We start from the raw sequence: 16,693 nt of genomic DNA on the forward strand, positions 1-16,693 counted from the left end.
AAATAGATTATTTAAAAAAAAAGCTATTAGCATTAATGGCTTCATTACGCGGAGTTGTTCGTTGTTTCCCTCGAAAATTACGATTATCTATCTATAATGCTATGGTAAAATCACATCTTATTTATCAGATTGAGATATGGGGTTCCGCTTCAAAGACTAGACTTGCTAAATTACAAATTGCACAAAATAAAATTATAAAATTGCTATTTCATTATCCATACCTTAGCTCTTGTACTAAAGTCTATAAAGAAACCAAACTTATGACTCTCCAACAATTGTATAAATACCACACATGCATACTCGTACGTAAAGTATTAAACAAGACCATCCACACCTCGATCACACTCACACAAACAAAACACGTGACTAAGCGACTCACACGACGGGCTAGTTACCTTGTTCTACCCAAAGTTCGCACAAAGTACGGCAAGCGAATGTTTACGTTTGAGGGAGCACAGATTTTTAACAAACTACCATCGGATATAAAAAGTGTCAAATCTCTTGGTGCTTTTAAAAGTAAATTAGCCCAGCATATTTTAAATCTATAATTGTAACAAAATAATTGTTTTAAATTTATAAGTAGTTACTTAAATTTAAAGTTACAAAATATTCATTTATTTTTTGTTTTTATTAATTGTTTAGTGATCTGTTCTTTATTAAGTGTTTCGAACATTATTGTTACCCTAAAATTAATTCTCATGTAAGTGGCTTTGTGTCTTAATGAGAATAAAGTTCTTTAACCCGATAATCTTTTAGTTAAATTTTGAAGGATCTATATAAGTTTCTTATGGGGGGTGGGATGTTGTTGCAACATGTTGTTGCAGTGTGTCTGAAACTACCGCGGAATGCAGCAGCTTGATGCGTGGGACAAGTCATGAGATCAGGTACTCGGGCTCTTTGGGTGAATTTTAATTTGTCTGATAGACTTTTGCTTTTAACAATACGAAACAACATAACCGCAAAATGAAGTGCACGACGGGATTCCATTTTCAGTAAATTAAATCTATTTAGGTAAGGAGTTACATGAGATCTACGGGGAATCGGGAAACAATATCTAGCACATGAGGTTTGGATGCGTTGAATAAGTATTTTAGTGCGAGTATATACCCTGTTGTAAAGTGATTTCCCTCCCCAGCGCGCCAGTCAAATCAGATCGATGCCGTTCACGGGCGACTCCTCGGACGACTCCTCGGACGGCGAGGAGACCATGGGCGTCACGGTACACAACACGCCACATCACATACTTGGTGAGTGCTACTAAACCTTTTATTTTGTTACTTACAAGTTCTAAATTTAAAATAATTGATCTGTATTCTGTGGTGATGTCAATTTTGCGAATGATTGGTTTGAATTGGGAATGAATCCTTTCTCAAGAAAATTGACAGCGCGGTCGCAGCGGTCGAAACGCTCTGAGAACTACCGTATACGATTTGAAAATGATATATACATATAATAAAACACTAGAAAATAAATTTTCTGTACATTAAATACAGGTAATAAGGTATAAAAATCGCAAATCTGGGACACCTGATGTAGCCATAATGGTACAGCTAAACTATAGGAAATATAAAAATGACCACTTAACAAAAAATGTTCAGTCTGATGAGCATTTTCTGTTGAGGTATAAAGATCGAAGATCTGGAACACCTGATGCAGTCCCATGATGGTCCAGGGTGACCTTCAAGTCTTTTTATATTGGCGACCGAAGGAATAAAGATGCGGGAGTGGGACATGTAACGGGAAATGGGTTGGGGCACGTTGCGGGAAAATACATGGGACAATTTGTAGGAAACGGGACAGGACACATTTCGGAACGAGACACGTAGCGGATATCGTAGCAGGAAACGGGGATTTGAACTTGAATTGAACAAAATGACAAAAATACGAATTTGAATCATAGTAATAAATAAATTTTACCAGTCTTAGAATACGCGATAAAAGAATAACTGGAATTTTACTTCGATTCCTTTTAAGAACTGAAATACATGCGTGCGAAGCCGCGGGCAAAAGCTAGTATTTAATATGACAACAATTAATTCGATCCCCGGTCGGGTCATGATGGAAAATGATCTTCTTCTCAGTTAGTATCCCATAACACAAGTCCTCGAACTTTGGGGCTAGCTCAATTTGTGTGATATGTCCTCTCTTCATAGTCGTATTCTTCATGGCTGAGGGTCGTGGTCATTACGTGGAATGAAACACACGTAACAACTTTCTTGGCATTATTAATAGAGTGGTTTGCCATTGCCTTCTCCATTTCACACACAAGTTAATAATCAACCAGTGCACACAGGTTTTCTCACGATGTTTTCCTTCACCGGAAGCAAGTGGTCGATGAAAACGACTATACATGAGTCAGATTGGTATACAAACTCATGTGGCACGAGTAGGATTCCAACCTGGGACCTTTCGATCTACAGGCGGGCGTCTTAACCATTACACTACCACCGCTTCTTCCGATTTGCCCTAATATATTCATTTATTTATGAATACGTGTGGCCCAAAGTAAGCATAGTAATGTATCAGCGCCGGCCATCAACAACGTGAACCTGCCGGCCGCGCCCAGCTCCTCCGACACCAGCCTCAGCGCCAGCTCCCCCTCCAAGAGCGTCAAGACCAGCTCCAGCCTCAGCCCCGCCAAGCGCTGCAGCAGCGGCGACCCCGGCCGGCAGCCTCGCACCAGGGGTGAGACTCCGACCACACACTTCTATTCATAAGGAAGAAAGAAACAAAGAGGAGCATGCTATCCGCTACAAGATTGGGTTTTATATTTATAAGTGGGCATGCGATGAGGGACAAAACATGTCAGCATTCTGTCTCGTTTCATGTAGCCAATAAAGCTTATTCTATTCTGTTTTTCTCATGTATCTTACTAATATTATAAATGCGAGTTTGTAAGGATGTATGTGTGTGTGCATGTTTGTTACTCTCACGCAAAATTTACTGGACGAATTGTTATGAAATTGGCTTTTAGGGTACTTTTTATCTTGAAATTCTCACGGGCGCAGCTAGTTTCTAATTCGCACGTCTTATCTTTCGTATGGAAGATATGACGTGGTGTATTGCTTACTCTGCGTACGATATATAAATGTACGTCCGTGTCCACACAGACACGTCGTTCGAGTCGGGCATGTCGGACGACTACGCCATCCCACCGGACGCGCGCTCGAGCGTCACCTCCCCCTCCCCCTCCCCCTCCCCGTCCGCCTCTGCCTCGCTCCCCGCGCCCGCGCCCGCGCCCGCGCGCGCGCCCCCCTCTGACTCACCGCGCAAGCTGGACGCGCTCGAGAAGAGCGGACATCTGGCCAAGCTGGGCGGCAAGCTGAAGACCTGGAGGAAGAGATGGTGAGTTAACAGCTTCATGATGAATGAAAGTTTTTACGTCGACTCTTCAGGATGGGCGTTTCATGGAAACCTGACCATCTTTGGAAAGGAGTGGGTATCGAACAAAACTGGGACGGGAGTTGACGCTGATTCTCCAAGAAATCATGACGCTTTGGAAAAACATCTGCCAAATTGAAAGGAAAGAAATAGTGGAATATATTGAAAGCCAAGTCTAAGATTGATTTGACAGAGTAGTACATTATGTTTAATTAATTATGTAAAAGGAGTAATCTGCTCTATAATAAAACCACTCCATATGCACCAAGCTAGGAGACACAATGTTGGCAAATAAGCAACAATAGCATTCCCATAAAGAATAAACATCAGGCCACCGGATGTAAAATCACAGCTGAGTCTTCAAAATTTCAAAGATAATTTTTTACGACGATACGATCCCAGACCCGAATGAAACCCGGAATCACACAAAAATAAGTACCTGCGTAGTGAATTATTTTAATGATTAGATTTTAAAGGTTTTGTCACTTTTCCCTGACAGGTTCGTCCTAAAGAACGGCACCCTATCGTACTGGAAGTCCCAGTCGGACGTGAGCCGCAAGCCCGCGGGTCAGCTGGCGCTGGGCGAGGCCTGCAAGATCTCGCGGAACGAGGGCGCCGCCACCTTCGAGATCTACACCGGCACCAGGACCTACTACCTCACCGCCGACAGCCAGGCCACCATGGAGGACTGGATCAGGGTTCTGCAGGTGACCAATGGAGACTTCGTTTTTGTATTTTTTGTTATTGGTATTTTTGTTGAGCAAAAATTTTTTTTTTTAATAATAACTATTTTCTAAAGATAAAAGATAGTAAGTTACAGATTGAATTGTACTTTAAGTAGCGGGTGTTCCATTTATTTACGAAAATGTTTAATCTCATCAGATAATTTGACTGTTTTGTCTCATTATTACGTTAAATTGTAAATGGTTTTCTCGACAATGCAATTTTTGCTAAATAGGTACGCGATGATGAAACAAGTAAAGGAAGCAACTATTTTTATTCTTTAATTCTACTTGGGACAAAAGAACATTTTTTGAATTTTCAAGTTCGTTGGGCATCAAAATCGTTTAATCCGTTTCTGAAATATTCACAATTTTCTAAAATGTATTGTGTTCGCCAGATCTTAGTTCGCGACGAACAACTAGTTAGCTAATAATGCTAAAGCCACCAACATTTTAACGTTTGTGTTGTCGAACTAACGACAACGTTTTCTTTGAACACCAACCTTTCGCAACACCAGCGCCCCTAGCGGCGAATTTGTTCAAGTCGATATGAATAGCAATATTGACGTAACCAGAACGTCCAACGACGCAACGCCACCAAGCTGCTGCTGAGCAAGGAACACAGCAAGCCCACGCTGCAGGGCTGGCTCACCAAGGTGAAGCACGGGCACGCGCGGCGCAGCTGGTGCGTGCTCATCGGGAAGATGTTCCTGTACTTCAGGGCGCCGGGAGACCAGGTCTCTTTCTTGCCGTGTTCATCGCATTGCTGGCGGATTCTATTCAAGTCGTCTAAAGGCATCTGACATTGTGCGATCAACTAACGCGTCTGCTGAAAATAATCGCATACGTATTAGTAAACTTAAATTGTCAACCGATGTGCAGGTTTCCTCACGATATTCCCCTTCACCGGATGCAAATGGGTTTATGAAAACTACTATACACGAGTCAAATTGATATACATAACCGTGTGGCACGTGTTGGATTCGAACATGGGGCTTTTCGATCACGGGCTTACGATCGTAACCACTACCGCTTCAGACTAGATATTAACCCAGTTACATTGATTTGAATAGCAATCTCTGTCGAAGGCAAACTATGGTCATTCTTTCAAAATTCTTTTTTAAATTCGTATAAATATTGTTTGGTTGCGGTCAGAACCCCGTGGGACAGATCAACATGCGCGACGCGCGCGTGGAGGACGTGGAGCACGCGTCAGACTCAGACTCCGAGGACAAGGCTGACGACGTCGCCGCGCACCTCACCGTCGCCATCTACCCCCAGCCGCAGCACCAGGGAACCGGGGTCAGTTGTCATTACCTGTCAAATGTTTCAATACATTGAACACCGACAATCAAGTGTCATTTTGATTGATTGATTGATTTTATTTAAAGTAATATAGTATTTTTTGTTCTCTTTAAAGTATAATTAAAACGCTTTTTGGTCGACACTGAATTTGTCGTGATTGGTTTCGCCTACGTTTCTCGCTCGTTTCATGGATTTCTTACGTTCCTTTTTTATACGATTTGTGTACTAAGTAATAATTTATCGCGTAATTCTCGAAGCATCGGGGCGCAGTTAGTATTATATAATTTCAAATATGACGTATGACATGACATCATCGGGTTCTAGATATTTTTTTTATAACACTAAACAGACAAACAGGCTTTATAGATCCTCTGTTCGTGCGCAGGGTCCGACGTACCTGCTGTTCGGCAACAAGGCGGACAAGGACTCGTGGCTGTACCACCTGACGGTGGTGAGCGGCGGCGGCCGCGGCTGCGGCACACACTTCGAGCAGCTCGTGCAGAAGCTCATGGAGACCGACGGGGACCCCAGTCAGTTGACTCTCTACACTAGTAAAACATTTCTATAAAACGTGGACGAAGCACGTCCGAAATTGAGACTTTGTTAATTACATATGACCTAACCATTAGTAGAATCAACTTCTGATATTCTCATATTAAACTTGTATGTTTCCAGATTGCGTGCTGTGGCGGCACCCGACGTTGTTGTACTCCAAAGAGAACATCACTTCGCCACTCACTTCGCTCAATTCAGAGGCGCTGCAGGCTGAAGCTTTAAAGTTGTTTAAGGTTTGAATTTGTGCTCTTGGAATTTATTTCTGTGGTAATATCACCATAATATTTTGCCGTTTTAGGTTATATTTTATATATATCCCATTAATATTTACGCGTACTCGAATTTGTAGTCATAAATTTTCGCCTGTATTATATTATTTGACGACCTCGGTGGCGCAGTCGTAAAGTGCTTGCCTCTGAACCGAGGGGTCCCGGGTTCGATCCCCGGTCGGGTCATGATGGAAAATGATTTTTTTCTGATTGCCCCGGGTCTTGGATGTTTACCTATATATGTATTTGTTATAAAATATAGTATAGTTGAGTTAGTATCCCATAACACAAGTCTCGAACTTACTTTGAGGCTAGCTCAATCTGTGTGATTTGTTCTATTAATTTAAGTAAGTACATAAAGAAAAATTGACGCGTGTTCCACGAAGTGAGATAGCGATGTGATATGTATCGTGTGACCGTGCAGTGCGTGCAGCTGTTCATGTCCGTGGCGGTGGAGCAGGCGGGCATCGACTACCACGTGGTGCTGGCGCAGAACGCGCTGCAGCAATGTCTGGACGTGGCCGAGCTGCAGGCGGAGCTCAGCGCGGCGCTGTGTCGCCAGACGGCGCCGCATGCGCCGCGCGCGGGCGTGCAGGTAACGCAGCATCCGCACCATCCTCATCATCCGCAGCACTCGCAGCACGCCCACGGAACCGCTAGGCTTAACGTTAAGGCCGCCAAGCTTAAGAATGTAAGTCACTTTTGTTTTTCATGTTTTTTTTCTTTTATTTTTATTTTTGCCTGAAGTATTTGATGGTGTCGTGTTTTTGTATTAGTTTCTTTGTGTTTTAAATCGCGATTTTTTATTTGATTTGTTAGGATTTAAAAGTTTTTTTATTATAATACATTCTTAGATGTCAGTGAACAGCAAAACGCAAGTCGCGACTGACTAAATAATATTTTGAGTTTAATAACAATAAAATAAAATATTAAACATAAACTTAGAATTTATCATGAATTTGTGTATCAACCAATTGTCCTAAAATATTAAATACACCATCAGCCACTTCTACAAAGAGTGTTTCTGTAATATTGACTTTAATTATAAAAGCAAATACTAAAAAATTTTATAATTCCAGAATCACTCTTAAGGCGGGTCCGCTGCGCCATGTTTTGAACAGAACATTGTTCAAAAACATAATTTTATCGTTGTAACTTATGTTCTGTTCAAAACATGGCGCAGCGGACCCGGCTTTAAGTTAACTTTTTTGTTCACCAAATCGAACAATTTTAATGAATCGCAAATTCATAAAAGCTGTTCTAAGGCCGCCATTACGCTAGTTATATGTTATGAATGATTCTTAGATAAAACTACACACTCACTAGTGTGAAGGCGACCACGCGTGACAAACTAAATAAAAGCATGGCTTTTAGTATTACCATAAGTAACAATTACGACAAATACTGAAAAAAAAAACAACAAAATCCATGTTTAAATATTTTTATGTTGACGAAAAAACATACATTATACACAAAATTTTAACTTAATATTCGCAAAGCTTCAGCTAAGCGATGCTTTCAAGCTTTTCTCATGTGTCATCATATATAACCACATCATCTCCACTTCACGCTCACGTAGTAATATATCATGGATACAATATACTTTATTCGAATCTTGGTATTTTTAGAATCATCTCTCATGTAAATAATGTTTAGAGATTTTTTTGCTCACATATCAAAGTTGGACTTTAAAAAAACCTTGATCAAGCTTTTGGACATTTTGACTTGACTGTTTATTGAATATTATATTGACGTTTGAGGGCGCTCCTTGCTCACTGGCGTCATCATCAACAGCATAATCTGTGGTATTCTGATTTTCTTAATATTGGCGCGAGTGTGCGCCTTGGCAGTCTTAATCTGTGAGCGATAAAATTCCTAAATCATCATTCATCTATCATCAGCATCACATTAATGACTAAATTTAATTTTCATTATATTGATGACTGTTTATTTTGAGAATATGTAGATTTTCCTGTATAAACATTTAACTCAGAGTGAACGTTCACGATCGCGTTTAGTTTTCGTATCCGAACGCAGTCGATCAATCACATTGCGACGTTGTTGTCACAGCGCCCCACTGTGTGTGGTTGCCTGCCTCCGCATGCCAAAAATAAACGCGATCGAATTTGAAATTAGTACTCGCACTAAGCACTCTGATAAAACGACCAAAACTCAAAGGCATTTTGCGGAATAAATATCATTAACTGTCTCTAACAGTATACGTGTCAGTAACAAGAAGGTTCATAAGAAATTCTCATGTTTTCTATAATTATCTCTTAACAATGCCTTTTGAGTATTTAGTCGTGTGTAAGCTTCGATATAGATTTGCGTAAACATTATGATTTGAATATACACTAACAAACCATAGTTTAGTAGCTTTGAGTGTTGCTATTATCCTAAACGCTACGTGTGGTGATCAATTTGGAATTTGTGGATGTGAACATTGGCTTCAATGAAATGCAAAATTGTACTTTATCTACAAGGGTATAGTGTACAAATTGGTTTGTAATATATGGTAAGAGGTTGTATTCCAACTTGATCTATATATGTTATGGCAACGTCGAAATATTGTAAAGCTTGGATTTCTGTAAAAAGTGGTCTCGTATTAGTTACAGACAATTATAATTTAGATATTATTGCTAAGAATTTAATGTAATTTAATGAATGATTGGCGTTATTTGTTTATCAATAAAATTATTAATTGATTCAATAAATTATATATTTTGAGACCGCTTTTATGACAATCTTAGACCAATATTTCGAAATTTTGACATCATTTTTGTCACTAAAGTTACTTGTATTTAGTAAATTCTATACAAAAAGTAACCATTTTAAAGTGCGAAAATTACAAACTAAAAATATTATTTTACTAATAGAAAGTTAAAGAGGGTCCTTAAAGTAATCATTACTAATGTATTCGTATTATAGTAAATAATATTCTGCTTTAGTCATGAGAGTAAGTACCTTTCGCTTTTATGGTTACTAAAAACGTACACAGTTACTAAATCCATGCAAACTTTTCATATTAGCAATGTTGCCATAACAAAAATAAAACGGTTTTCGTTGCGAACTTCAAATGGAATGTTGGTGTACATTTTCCCCCATTTTTTTATCGAAGTTATCCAAGAATGTTTACCCTCATCCTCTAGACTTAGGGAATGTTGCCATCTCTTTCATTCATACTCTATCATAGCTAGTTCCTCGCACTCTTCCATCTCCTTTGTTATGAAAGGTTGATGTTGCATTCTAGACTGTTTATTTTTAAATTATTCTACGTGTATATTAATATAAAACTCCTAGTATAGCGAGAGGTAAGTGTGTGAGAATAAGATTAAGTCACTCAAGAATAACTGCATACTAAATTATATATCAAATGATAATTACATCTGAAATGTGCCCGACCGAGGCATTGACACGAATAATATTAAATAAATAAATCAGTGGAATTGTACGACAAAGACGGTGATAGAGGCGTATAGCGAATCATTGTCCATACTTTTAATGAGAGACTGTTGTTTCAAATAGGTGGATCGAGTTAGATTTAATAGATTTACACTTATAATTAAACATTCAATTATATTTTGTTGATTGCTTCGAAAGTTGCTGTAGTTTTATTTTGATGTCAATATTATACTTAAGTTGAAAAAACATTATATTTTAAATATGATTTAGCATTTATGATCCAAAACACGCTAGCAAGTAAAAGTTAAATAAATGTACAATGTACTTGAGACTTTATGCAGTTATACTTAATGTCATTTCACACTACCTTTGTAAAAACTGTAAATATTACTGGTTGGGATCTCCGTGGTAAAACTGGCCTAATTGATAACTAAACACAGCCATAGACAAAACTATCGCACACGCCCTAATACTGCGGTTTCTTTCCTATGTATATACTTGTGCAAATGGGTAACTACTTCTCGAGTCGGCTGCAAGCTAGGTCTACGACTAGCACAGCCTGGGGTCGGTGTTTGTCAACCACAATGGACGTGGTGGATGTATAACGACCGCCAGATGGCAGCCGGGACATACCTAATGAGCTTGCTTTCTGATCTCCCGGGGATCAACTTAACGTGTACGTATAAAGAGCTATCACGTGTTAAACACCTAAATATGGGTGACTTTAATTACTCGCCACTAGTTTGTGTCTTTATTGATTTCTTTGATAGTGATGGGAATCAATAATATACGTGAGGCAAGTAAAGCCCTTGGTCCCGACTGCCATCAAGCCAGGCTAGGATCCATTCAGATATTGCAAAAATAAAAATGTAAATAGAACTTTCTTCCCCACTTCATGATTCGTCACAGATCGCTAAAATGCCGATCGATATAATGACTTTTTGATCAAATATAAATACATCAATTAAACATACACAATTCATTACATATATCAATAAAATTAAATGATACTAAACACAATCTCAATCTCATATAAACATCAAACGTTTTATACTATTCAATATTTAACATCGATTAATAAAATTAACACTATAATGCTACCAAACTCAACATCTCAGCCCCATAATTACTACATGATACACATTTAATAAACATTTTTTAAAATATACCTGAAAAGTAAATCCCAGCCCAGTAAAAGCACTCCCCAGCAATGCGCAGTAGTCACCCGCGGACCCTCGACCGACGCCAACATTTCATTTGTAGCAACTGCTGCTGTGCGCGACGCAGTCGTTGTTCACTTGCGACTCGGGCGCCGCCTCCGTCGCCGGCGACCACAAGGCCGACGCCCAGCTCACCGCCGCGGGCTCGCCCAGCTCCGTACAGGTAATGGGGACAGGAGGTTAAGGTACTGACCACAGTACATACTTGAACCCTTGTCATGTCAAATATACGAAGCATTTCATGAAGCCAATAGGTCGTCCATAAATATGTTAAGTCATATGAGAAAGGCAGTTTTATACCATTTACCTACATAAAGGGGTCACGGTTATCAAGATATGGTAAAAGAGAGCATTTGTTTTTACAACATCAAGTTATATTTTAGCTAATTAAAGCTATTGATGCTTTGGAAGCTGAATCTGTAAGAGACAGATCTGTCATGTCCAATTCGTAATATACCCTCCGAAATACATGTTAACTGGAAAGTAAGACAATGGTGGAACATTGATTGCAGACGCCGCTGCTGTCAGTGGACTGCAAGAGCAACCCCCCGAGCTACAGCTTCGTGCAGGGCTGGCAGCTGCTGGCCCTGGCCGTCAGTCTGTTCGTGCCGCGCAACAACCGTCTGCTGTGGTACCTCAAGCTGCATCTCACCAGGCACGCCGACTCCAAGTATGTACTCATTGTGTGCACTGGACCAATACAGATATACAGACAGATTTGTTCAGAGCTCGCATCGCTTCAACTATAAAAAGCTTAATTCCGCTTAATAAATTTAGATAAAATAAAAAGTGATTAGTTTAGATTATATTTTTGTTTTATTACCATTTTTCATCATACTGACTTTTGATGATCTTCTTGCTTTAGAATTCAGCACGCGGCTTATTTTCTCGAAAATAATGCAGTACTCATGAGTAACAAAAATCAAGAATATTCACCACGGTCTTGCATTTGATAGCTCCGATTTATTTAAAAATGTATACTCGCCCTATAACAAAACAGATGTATAATATGTATAGTTAACATAGATTCTTGATTATATTATTGTGTAGTGTATGTGTGAATATAGTAATGTTCTCATATCTCCCACCCCCAGGACGGAGTGCGGCAAGTACGCGGCGTACTGCGCACGCGCGCTGGAGCGCACGATCCGCAACGGCGCCCGTGAGGCCAAGCCCTCGCGCATGGAGGTGCTCTCCATCCTGCTTAAGAACCCCTACCACCACTGTCTGCCGCACGCCATCCCCGTGCACATGCTCAACAACACTTATCAGGTGAGCTCTCTTTCTACCTCCAGTTTCGAATGTGCATTGTCTGTTAGTAATTACCTGATTAAATCTTTAAGAGTAAAGGCGAAATTCAGCAAGAACATTTTTCAGCAGGACTTTATTGTACGTTGTTTGATCGAGTTACAGGAACAATCTTATTTAAAAAATATTATCGTTGTCGATAAAGCGTTAGCGTAGCGTAAATTTGAATAGTTTCTGAGCGTTCGACACTTGGCTAAGCCTGCTGGTCGGGTGTGGCCGTCGCGACTGTTGAATCGATCACTTGACTCGATCTGCTAACTCATCCAATCGCGCGTACAAAATCTATGCTGACATTGACCCACCTACCATGTACCTGTAATATCGGGTATTAGGTGAATGATTGAACTAAAAGTTGAGATGATACCATGTTTATTCATGACTAATGCTTTTATGACATGTAGATTAACCTACATGTAAATGTGATCATCAAATTTCACAACTTTTGACTCAGTCTGCTGCGTGAGAGATAAACACGTAAGATTAAATATGACTATATCTGTCTTAAGCTGTTTTAGCTTGCGTGTTAAGTATTGTAGTGTTACAATAAATAAATTGACAACACTTAACGGCCCACACTAAGCATGTATCGCGGGTGCGATGAACATGTTGGAGAGTATACTGCAGAAATGAAACTCGAACTGTAGTAGAAATCAGACTATATTTTGACAGATTTACACGGCTTTTTATTACCAAAGTTAACATTTGAATCGTATAAGAAATGATGATAACCAATCACAAATTGCGATTATTTTACGCCGATTGCCGCCAGGGGTCCACTGCATAAATATGTTCGATCTGTCTCAACGCTCGCAGAAATGCAGTGACGGCCGTGTGGCGCAGGCGTGAAAATCTTGTTCATAGCGCCGTGCAGTCGTCATCTCATGCTTGTAGAAGTCGCTACAAACACAAACACAGAAACGCGCACAACTCACCCAGAGCCATAGACAAATATTTGTAAACAATTCTGTAAACAAGCCAGCAGGCCTCTTAAATTATCAGATTGTTCTCGATTTTTGTAATGACATGTAATGTTTGGTGACAGGTGATAAGCTTCGACGGGTCGACGACAGTGGAGGAGTTCCTGTCGACGCTGAGCGCGGAGCTGGGTTGCCGCGAGGCCGCCGCGTCCGGGTTCGCCTTGTTCAGCGACGACCCCATCGAGAAGGACCTCGAACACTACATCAAGCCGGACAAGAAGGTACCAGCTTAAACCTTCATTTTAATTAAAAACTCTTTAGTCAACTTAGGATGATATGCATCAACCAATCATTTATTTATTTCGTCAAGCAAGTAGTAGAATAGTGCGGTAAACACTGTGACTATGCTGCGCCAAGACTACTGCCGACTTCTGTGAAGAAAAAGCGACGCAACGAACTTCAGCAGTCTTGTCTTCAAAGTGGCGTAAAACTGTTTCGTGACCTTAATTTAGTCAAGAATTTTAAGTGCAGCAAATTTCGTCTTCAGCGCGTGACATTTTTGATTGTTGTTGTCACTATCCAACATTAGTGAAACACAATTTGAAGGCTATCTGTTCTGTTAGTTAGTAACAATCGTATATTTCCCAGTTATGCGACGTGATATCGAAGTGGGAGACGGCACTGCGCGAGAAGGGCTCGGGCAAGTTCGAGAACTCGCGCGTGATCCGACTCACGTTCCGCAGCCGCTTGCACTTCCGCAGCTGCGTGCGCGCGGAGACCGACAGGGAGCGGCTGCTGCTCTGCTACCAGGTCAACCACCAAGGTAGATATGTTTCGTCGAAGGTCCTTCAACTGATTGATACAAATATCGTCGACAGACTTGTGAATAAAGGGGAGCAGCAGTGGGATACTTCAACATCTTACCGTAGGAGACCTGCCAACTTAGCCTCAAATACGCGAGATCTGTGGGCTTCTCCCACTTTATTTTAGTTTTTATAACTCATATACCTAAAACCTACTTTTGATTACCTATTTTATATACATACTAGCTTTTGCTTTAGTTAGTATTAGATAAAACTAAAATAATACTAATATTTAGTGGTACACAATACGATTATCAACTCTCGACTACGACTCGGACTCTAACATACATCTTTGAAACCTGTTTACTATGCTATTTTTTATGTACAGTTTGGGGAAAATAAATCTGAATATCCTGTGATATCCAGGTAAGGTCAGATTTATTTGCCGCCCACTGTACAATGCTGTTTGACTGTTTGATGACCTCGGTGACGCAGTGGTAAAGTGCTTGCCTCTGAACCGAGATGGAAAATGATATTTTTCTGATTGGCCCGAGTCTTGGATGTTTATCTCCATATGTATTTGTTACAAAATATAGTATCGTTGAGTCAGTGTCCCATAACACAAATTGATTGGGGCTGGCTCAGTGTGTGTGATATATTGATTGGTCGCAGTGGTGGCCGGCCGCTTCCCCGTGTCGCGACAGCTGGCGCTGGAGCTGGGCGCGCTGATGGCGCAGCTGGAGCTGGGCGACCGCGCTGCGGCCGCTCAGCCGCTGGCGCACAGGTTCTACCCCTACAGATACAGGGCTGGGCTGTCCAACGACGAGCTTAGGTAACTTTTCAGATCAGTATTTTTGACATCGAATTTTATATACCTAATTAAAATTATGCTAATGCTACAAAACAAATGTTTCCTTCCTCTTCTCTTCCACCGGCATCATTCAGTTGTCTAGGTTACTTGGCTTGTGCATTTATGCTTATGCTACTTATTCAGGTGTAAAAAATTGTATACAGATCGATGTCGATCACCAACCCCGCATACTCGTGCCGCCTTCACATTTTATCAGTTTTTTTATCAATATCTAAACTAAAAATATACCACAGGAGATTACTTTATTAGTTATTTATATACTACATTAGTTGATTTTATGTAAAAGTATTATAATTTTCCATTATACAAGACGTAGTCATAATTTAAGACAAGGATTTTCGTGGCCACCGTTTTATTTTTAAATTGTGGCAATATACAGTTAGTATTGAAAATAACATAAAGCCTTCTTCTAGTAGTTTACAAAGTATGACACCTTTAGTGTAGAGATCGCTGAACCCTTCAAACTCAATATTCAACTAGAAACGTGAACTAGAAATGTTTCCCGATTCCCTGTAGATCTCATGTAACTACTTACCTAAATAGATATAATTTACTGAAAATGGAATCCCGTCGTGCACTTCATTTTGCGGTTATGTTGTTTGGTATTGTTAAAAGCAAAAGTCTATCATATTTATTTGACAAATTAAAATTCACCCAAAGAGCCCGAGTACCTGATCTCATGACTTGTCCCACGCATCAAGCTGCTGCATTCCGCGGTAGTTTCAGACACACTGCAACAACATGTTGCAACAACATCCCACCCTCCATAAGAAACTTATATAGATCCTTCAAAATTAATCTAAAAGATTATATTTTAAACAACCAAAAGTTGTAGCATTATGAAAAAATTACACGCATTTACTATTCATCTCGACCCATTTATTGTTATAATTACAGCCGTCGTGTTTGCTCTTGTGCTTCTAATGTTTTATTATTTTATTTTGTGTCCCCTTTTATGGCATTCGCGGAAGAGCAGCGTCGCGGCTCACGCCACGACACCGTGCTGAGCGAAGACCATTTTAGTACAATATTTTTATATCTACTATTACATGTCCAGTGTTATCTGTCATGTTTTTTTTTTGTGCTAAATAAAGGATTTTTCTTTCTTTCAAACGTCGTGAATGTACCCGGGAACAAGTATGAGAGAGATATTATTAATATTTTGTTTGACAGGGATGTGGAAGAGAAGCTCCGATCGAAATGGTCGGCGCTAAAAGGGCGGAGCACAGCGGACTGCGTGAGGATATACCTCAACTGCACGAGGAAGTGGCCCTTCTTCGGGGCCACGCTGTTCCAGGCGCGGGTGAGTGGGGAACCGTGCGGTTGAGTTATTATTACACTGACATTATTTTTCCTAGAGCTGAAACTTGGTGAATTAATGTGATTAGCCCACAACTTGTATGTGAGTAAAAATCCGTTTCCCGTGGGAATTTCAGGAAATCCCTTCTTAGTGCTCCACTACACTGTCCTAGGAACCTACACACCAAATTTCAGCTTTCTACGCCCAGTAGTTTCGGCTGTGCGTTGTCTGTCAGTCAGTCAGTAACGCAACAGTTTAATATAATGTGATTTGTTTGTCAGATAAAGCAGCCGGACCTGTCGCTGGCGTGGCTGGCGGTGTCGGAGGACGGCGTCACGGTGCTGGAGCTGGCGTCCATGGCTGTGGTGCGCCGCTACCCGCTCTCCTCCATCGGCCTCTTCGGGGGGCTCCAGGTACGTGCTATTCATTATTAACTATTTTCATTCAATATATTTCCAATAAATATTAGGCTTTGACGTAAATACCGTTTGGATATTGTATTTATTGTATAAACAAGTTATTTATTTCCAGGATGATCTAATGATGTTGATCGATGGCGACGATGCAGCGAGTCCCGTCCACAAGATGCTGATTAGTCTCAATAAGCCAAAAGTAAGTTTAGTTAACTATATGTTATGAT

At 40.4% G+C, this 16,693-nt stretch overlaps 1 protein-coding gene across 16 annotated transcripts in view; it reads left to right on the plus strand.

Annotated features, from left to right (window-relative positions):
• Positions 1-16,693, plus strand: part of LOC128674221 (uncharacterized protein) — a 334,397-nt gene that overhangs the window by 313,924 nt on the left and 3,780 nt on the right. For 13 of the 16 annotated variants that reach the window (XM_053752663.2, XM_053752667.2, XM_053752665.2 and 10 more), the window contains 18 exons: positions 1,136-1,247; positions 2,527-2,685; positions 3,111-3,345; positions 3,881-4,088; positions 4,679-4,840; positions 5,259-5,405; positions 5,794-5,938; positions 6,084-6,196; positions 6,657-6,923; positions 10,898-11,017; positions 11,367-11,524; positions 11,949-12,126; positions 13,205-13,360; positions 13,728-13,902; positions 14,555-14,714; positions 15,927-16,056; positions 16,335-16,466; positions 16,585-16,665. In XM_053752663.2, coding sequence (XP_053608638.1) covers positions 1,136-1,247; positions 2,527-2,685; positions 3,111-3,345; positions 3,881-4,088; positions 4,679-4,840; positions 5,259-5,405; positions 5,794-5,938; positions 6,084-6,196; positions 6,657-6,923; positions 10,898-11,017; positions 11,367-11,524; positions 11,949-12,126; positions 13,205-13,360; positions 13,728-13,902; positions 14,555-14,714; positions 15,927-16,056; positions 16,335-16,466; positions 16,585-16,665 — 2,838 coding nt within the window. The remainder of the gene's footprint in view (positions 1-1,135; positions 1,248-2,526; positions 2,686-3,110; positions 3,346-3,880; positions 4,089-4,678; positions 4,841-5,258; positions 5,406-5,793; positions 5,939-6,083; positions 6,197-6,656; positions 6,924-10,897; positions 11,018-11,366; positions 11,525-11,948; positions 12,127-13,204; positions 13,361-13,727; positions 13,903-14,554; positions 14,715-15,926; positions 16,057-16,334; positions 16,467-16,584; positions 16,666-16,693) is intronic. The other 3 variants (XM_053752666.2, XM_053752668.2, XM_053752669.2) reach the window with 3 other exon arrangements.

This window comes from Plodia interpunctella, chromosome 12 (genome assembly GCF_027563975.2).
Source record: "Plodia interpunctella isolate USDA-ARS_2022_Savannah chromosome 12, ilPloInte3.2, whole genome shotgun sequence".
Taxonomy (NCBI): domain Eukaryota; kingdom Metazoa; phylum Arthropoda; class Insecta; order Lepidoptera; family Pyralidae; genus Plodia; species Plodia interpunctella.